Genomic DNA, 7,038 nt, shown 5'->3' with positions numbered 1-7,038 from the left:
TGCAGGATTATTTTCCCGCTAATAAGAGGCAAGCTTTAGAAATCCCTTAAAGTAGACAAGAGTTTCTTAACCTTGGCACCGTTGACATTTTGAGCCAAATAATATTTGTTTAAAGGGGGTGGGGGAAAATGTCCTATGCATTATAGGCTATTTAGCAGAATTCCTGGCCTCTACGCACTCGATACCGATAGCATTCCTTCCAGGGTGGCAACCAAAAATGTCTTTTCACATTGCTACGTGTCCCCTGTCGGGGAGAGGGGAATTGTCTCTGTTTGAGCGCCACTGAAATAGACAAATCCAGCAGTGGTTAATAAAAATCCTTGAATATAATCTCCATATCTCTCCAATCATCTATCATTTTCAGTATTCCTTCCATTTTCTGATCTGTTTGACAAAGTTTCCGTGGTGGCAGTCTATCTTCAATTTCTTTCTTTAACGTGACAGTTTCTCTTTCAATGAGGTTGCAGTGGCTGTGGCAAGGATCAATAACAGAGGGAAGAAAAGGAAGGATACAATGGCAGCAGAGACTAAAAGACAGCTTGACTCATGGTGATTTGGATTGTCAGAGCAAACAAAAACAGACCCTGAATCCTGAATCCTTGATGCCAAAGGTTTCTTCCCAGCTAAAGCCGAATCTACATCATAATGATACAATAAATTAAAAAGGGAAATATTTGGCTAGTCAATTCTCTGGGTTTCAGAAAGTCAAGGAGCCCACTGGCTTGATGGTATTTCCATTCATTTGATTCATTTATTTGAAGAAACAATATGAAAATAAATACGAATTTAAAATGTAAAAGTGCATGTTGAAGTAACTGTAGGTAAGGGAATCTATATAAATGAATGCTTTGAATATGGAAGATTATTTGGGGGGTAATGACTGAAGTTAATTAGACAGGAAATTGTTTTTATGAAGGGTAAGTCAAATATAAATACTGCTGGCAATTTGCTTCTTACTAACTTACAACTTTTTTGTTTTTTTTCCTCATGCTTTTTTTCCTTCTTAACTCTCCAAATTGTTGAGGTGGCATCAATGAGGCTAATTATACAAAATAACTCTTTTAAATGCTGGGATCTAATATTGACAAATTTATCATATAATTAACATTATTATTACTGGAGAAGATACCATAAATCTAAAATCCAAAATATGAAATTTGAAGATGCATTTATCATTTGATTTCTATAGATTGAGCCATTTTTAGAAAATCTCATTGGAAAACTACAGCAAATAGTGTAAGAAAAATATAAAGGATAAAAATAACTAGTTACATGTGAATCCGTATAATCCTAATTCTATATTTATTTAGATGACCAAATAAAAAATCTCTATGTGGCAAGATTCTATATAATGCCACCACTTAGATAATAGTTCCTGACATGATTATTATGGTCTGGAATTAGATGGTGAGAGGTGGTATGGCAACAGCCACCTACATCCTTCTGTCAGATTCTGTGAGCTCATTTGGCCTCTATTTAGTTAGCCACTACATTTCTGTCACAAAGATTACTATAATTCTACTGATAAGGGAATTTTGAAGTTAAATAACGTTAGGGAGAATTGACAATTTGAGGAATATGGAATATGTAATTATTTCAGTAATAGTTTTTAAAATATCTTTTTTTCCCCTTTCACGGGGTCATAGGATAATTGCTGACAACCTCACTTGATTATAATTTGAATATCATCCTTTAGCAGGCGTTGGATAGAAGGTCCTATTCTATAGGGACTGACCGAGAAATCACTGGTGCTGCGTGAGTATGTTAATCCTCTTTAGGATTCCAAATAAATAAAACAGCATTCCTTTCTGCTGACAAAGTCAGGAGTTCATTTACTATAAGTTAACATTTCATACAGGGGTTGAAATAGAATGTCCTAAACTTCTATTTTTTAATCTTAAAATTCACCTGACTTTAATAAACTTGCTGCAACTAAATCGTCCATTATTTAATTTGATGTAACCTCAACTTCAAAATGACGTTGGTTTCTTAAACAGGTTTATGTTTTAGGTAGGATATTCTGTTGAAATAAAAGGCTATTTAGGAGAAAATCAGATTGGTTTTAACATTTCGCATATAGGCTCATAAGTGCACTAAATCCTTATAGGCCTTGATATCCCCCAACGAATGCAAAGGACACACTGAGGAGGGGTGAAATGTCCATTTTCATGGCTGTCTCTGGCTAGATTTAGTGAAAGTCCTGTAGGTTTTGCCTGTAAACCATATAGAACAGGGATGTATAAAATAATGGCATAACAAGAAGAAAAATGGTGTGACCTAGTTGGAGTTTTTGTTTGCTTGCTTTCTTTTCATGGTGGGAAAAAGAAAGGCAAAAAATAAGCATTTATTACATTGCAATCGTCTAAATAGGACTGTAAAATAATAAAATATGCTTAACACTCTGGAGACAATTTCTGCATCCTTCTTTGATTTTCTTTCTTTATGTCCCCATTGTATAGTGCCTATTTCTTTATGTTTAAGTCTCCATGTTTACCTTGTGACTGTGGCTTTTCCTTCTCTTAAGGACATGAGAACAACAACAACAAAAGAAACAAAAAAGGAACAAGGTTATTCCTCTTGTGCAGAGACTGATAAAATTGTAGATTCAGAAGCCCTTCTTCAAGAGAGTATGAGAAAGAGTATATAGTTTCGTAAATCCAGAATCCCAACATGTTTCTTTCATTGTCTCATTGCTCCTAATACTGGCAGTTTATAAGGTGCAATTTTTGCAAACTGGAGCCTAGGCCTGATAAGTGTGTCACTGCTGGGCTCCTGAATTGCACGTTTTGTAATCAGACTATAAAGTGCAGTGGCAGAGATTTTAAAACTAGGAGCTCTGTTATCCCTTTTATTCTTCTCAAGCTCCCCTTGCCCACCTTCTATCTTTTTCCAAGATGTTTTACCTTGTAGCGCCTATGTTCTTATAATGACACATGAGAAGGTGTTTAAAGGTCTTCTTGAAGGTGGCATTACAAAGTGCATAGCAGGCAGGGTTGATAGTGCTGTTGATGTAACAAAGCCAGTAACCGATTGTCCACACAGTGTTGGGGATGCAAGGTGCACAAAAGGTGTTAATGAGCACCATGACATTGTATGGGGCCCAAGTGATGATGAAAGCCAACAGAATAGCCAAGATTGTCCTGGTGACTTTCTTTTCTCGGGAAGGAGGAGGCTTCTTTTTTGCAGGCTGCTTAGTCATCTTCACAATCTTGCGGGCTACAATGTTCTGCTTTTCATCTCCATTCTGACCTGAAGACCCCACTACCTCCACGGTGGTATTAGTTGGGGTACATGAGTCACTTTTGGGAGTCTTGGTGCCAATTTTGATGCATGTTTGCTTAGAGTTCTCATCTTTGGAATGGCCCAGGGAAGTGGAAACTGTGTTTTCATCCTGAGTTATTTCGTCATCTCTCATATTAGAGGCAACAGCACTGACTGAGGTGGAGTCATTGGAGCTCTCTTTCTCCTCTCCCTGAACACAGTTTTCAGTCACAGGATCTCTGGGGGCTTTGCCATTCTGGATTTTGTTGTGCTCCAGGCCATCGTCACTGCTGGGCATGTTGTTATTGTTTGGCTTCACTATCCTTCCTTGTACCAGACTTGGAGAAACGGGGTCTTGGTTGGCCACAGGCTCCTTCTTTTCCTTCTTTATCCTGCTCTTGCTGGCTCGGGATATGTGCCAGTATAGCACAGTCATGATGATCACTGGCAAATAGAATGCTGCAATGGCCGTACCAAAGGTGACAGCAGCATTGGAAAAAAACTGAATGTAGCACTCCCCATCCTTCACAGTTCTCACCCCTACAATGAACTGCCAGAATAGAATGGCTGGAGCCCAGAGGATGAAAGAGAGGACCCAGGCAGCTGCAATCATCATACCTGCCATTTTTGTGGTCCGCTTGACTGGGTAGGTCAGAGGTTTTGTGACACAGAAGTACCTGTCAAAGCTGATGATGAGCAGATTCATAACTGAGGCATTGCTGACCACATAGTCCAGGGCTAGCCAAAGGTCACACACCACAGGTCCCAAAGGCCAGTAACCTATCACAGTGTAGAGGGTGTACAAGTTCATGGAGAAAACACCTATGATAAGGTCAGCACAGGCCAAGCTGAACAAAAAGTAATTGTTGACGGTCTGGAGGTGGCGGTTGACTTTAATGGAAACCATGACTAGAATGTTCCCGATAATGGTCACCAAACTGAGGGATCCAGCCACCAGGACAATAAACACCACTTCAAATGTCTTATAAGGACTGGTAAGAGCCAGGCTATTGTTAGAGGAGTTTGTTGAGTTATTCATTTTGTGTTCTCTAATCAGTAGCCAAGTAGCAAGTAAACATTTAAACCTGCAAGGAAATAGAATAAAATTAACAAACATAATATAAACATGGCTTTAAAATACATAATGTTGTTTCCCTTTAAACCACATTATTTTCTCCCAATTCCCTTTCTCCTGCATGATTGTTGTGTCTACCTGCCTCAGTTCCCCATATAAAAAGCAAGACCTTTAAATGGAGGATTCAAAAGGACCTTTCAGGCTGGCAATGAACTTGAAGTCCAATAATGTTTTGAATATGTCCTTATCCACATATGAGTATCTGTCTATCTAGCGGTCTACTATATATCTCATCAATCAATGAAACTTAGCATAATACTGATAAATTGAATTAAATAAACCAAAATTACAAGCAACACTTTCTAAAACATCAAGAGATTCCTGGAATAGACATAAAAATTAGTAAACTAGTGAGAGGACACAATTATAGAAGAAAGCATAGAATGTATAATATTGAATATGTGACTTTTATAGTTAACAGTGCCTTTCCTCATGGAAACTCTAAGCCTTTTTCACAATAATACTGAGGATGGTGAAAATAAAGATAATGTAATAATAATTTATTAGCCAAGATACTCTCCCTAGATGAGAATTATTTTCCTCTGGCCTCTATTTTATTTTATACTTGTAATCAGTATTACATAGTCAGCATTTCCGATATTCCATATCTTACAAAAGAATATTTGCTTATTAAATGCATATTGAACTGAATAAGCCAAAATTATGCATAAAACTTTGCAAAGCATAAAGAAATTTCTGGAATAGACATACAAATTAATACATCAATAAGAAGACAAAATTTTGGGAGAAAGTACCACTTTTCTGAATGTTTTATTTTTCAAACTACTATCAAATCTATTATCTTACTATTCTTTCTGGCAAACTTTTATTTTGTAGAAGGAACTAAGGCTCAGAAAGGTGAAATCCCTGTTTGTTCAATCATTCATTCTTTCACTTTGAGCTCACATATCTGTTGAGCAGCTTCTCTTAATTAGGTGTTCTGGACATTCAATGACGATTAAAACAAGGTCTCTGCCTGGTGGCAGACATGGGTTGATAAAGAAGCAATTATTAAACCTGAGTGCACTTCTTGTTTCCCTATCCTGTTGTGTGTAGGTAAATACATAATCATCATTTTTGAGATAATATTATTGAAGTCTGATGACAATTGAGTGATCTTTCATAAGGGAAAATGAATATTGGGGATTTAGAAAAGAAAGTTAAGACTTCATCAAAGAGATATGACACATTTCTGGAGAAACAGCATCTGAAGGAGAAACTAGCCCAAGTTTCACCTCTTTTTGAAAAAATTGTTGTGAGCTGTCAGAAAATAACCATTGTTGAGAAATTACAATTTCAGAATATTGATTAGTTTGGATGCTATTAATTACAAGGTAATGGGCAGTGGTTTGCCCTTGAAATCCATGTAGAAAATAATTTGGTAAGCAACTTCATAACACAAATAACATTTAAACAAATAATTTATTCTACTTTGGAAAGTCAGTTGTTTTCCAGTACTTTATTTGACAAAACCCAAATAATGAGATTAGGCCTTAATAAAAGAAGACCCAAAATTCAGAACACAGAAAGGAAAATATATGTAACTATTGCATATTCCTTTTTTTGCATAGAGCAAAAAAGTCAAAATAACAATTGAGAAACAATATTTCTAAATTGCACAATAGAAAATTATCCATTGTCTTTAATATAATACAGTTTTGGCAAAAACGGAAAGATGAAAGATGAGTAATCTAAAACATTGATGTAGTAGTTCAATCAAAGAAAAATTAAACATTAATGACTTTTAAACATATGAAATGATACTCAACCCCACAGTTTAAAGATGCAAATCCAAACTGTGAAAAACATTTTTCCATCCGTAGTATTAATGGTAGTATTGAATACTTTCGGTGGGACTAGTGGGATAATCACCATGAAGGACAATTTATCTATATCTATAGAACTTTAAATCTATATAAAAATTTATTAAGAAACACTTGTCTCAGGAATGCCACATCTAGGAATGTGTCTTTCAGATATAGTCATAAAAATGTACAAAGAGGTCTACTCAAGTATATCCACTCAGAAATGTTTTTATAGCAAAAAATCCCTAGAAATATTAAAACTATTCATTGACAAGGGATTGGTTAAATATGTTGTGGAATACTCTTACAATGGAATATTATGCAGCTATTAAAACAGGCAGATATTTGTGTCCTGGCATTGCTGTGGAAAGTTATATAGTTAGAAGATGACATAATCATAGTGAGACATAGATTATTATAGAATATAATTTTATTTAAGCAAAAAGGTGATTTTATATAATACTACATATGTATGTATTATATGCCTGCAGCTCATTGGGAAATATTGAAGAGCTTAGTCAGGGAAATGATGCTAATGGAATGCAACTTAGATCAGTTGAATTATTTTAATCAGGTTTCTCTTTGACAATCCTTTTTTGCAATTAATCATACAATTGTGTATTCATGGTAATGTATTTGAACAAAAACATTTTATTATCCCAGTTCTTATTGCAACAACTTCTTAATAGCTCAGTCAACTATAAGATCAGAATTGTGACTTGCTTACAAGCACCTTTTTCTCTGTTTGTTAGATAAATTCATGGACAGTTTGGAGTCGAGCTATATGTGTATCTGTTTCATGAAATGTTAATATTAATCCACTTAGTTTGAAAAATA

The 7,038-nt window shown here is 35.6% G+C and overlaps 1 protein-coding gene across 4 annotated transcripts in view; it reads right to left on the bottom strand.

Annotated features, from left to right (window-relative positions):
• Positions 1-456: 456 nt before the first annotated feature.
• The window catches only part of CHRM2 (cholinergic receptor muscarinic 2), a 157,846-nt gene continuing 151,264 nt past the window's right edge, over positions 457-7,038 (bottom strand). For all 4 annotated transcript variants that reach the window (XM_015134985.3, XM_015134984.3, XM_015134982.3 and 1 more), the window contains one exon: positions 457-4,346. In XM_015134985.3, the coding sequence (XP_014990471.1) occupies positions 2,900-4,300 (1,401 nt within the window). In that variant the 5' untranslated portion in view covers positions 4,301-4,346 and the 3' untranslated portion in view covers positions 457-2,899. The remainder of the gene's footprint in view (positions 4,347-7,038) is intronic.

The sequence above is a fragment of the Macaca mulatta genome, chromosome 3 (genome assembly GCF_049350105.2).
Source record: "Macaca mulatta isolate MMU2019108-1 chromosome 3, T2T-MMU8v2.0, whole genome shotgun sequence".
NCBI lineage: Eukaryota > Metazoa > Chordata > Mammalia > Primates > Cercopithecidae > Macaca > Macaca mulatta.
The sequence above is the reverse complement of the archived record's forward strand: the minus strand, read 5'-3'. Positions and strand labels throughout refer to the sequence as shown.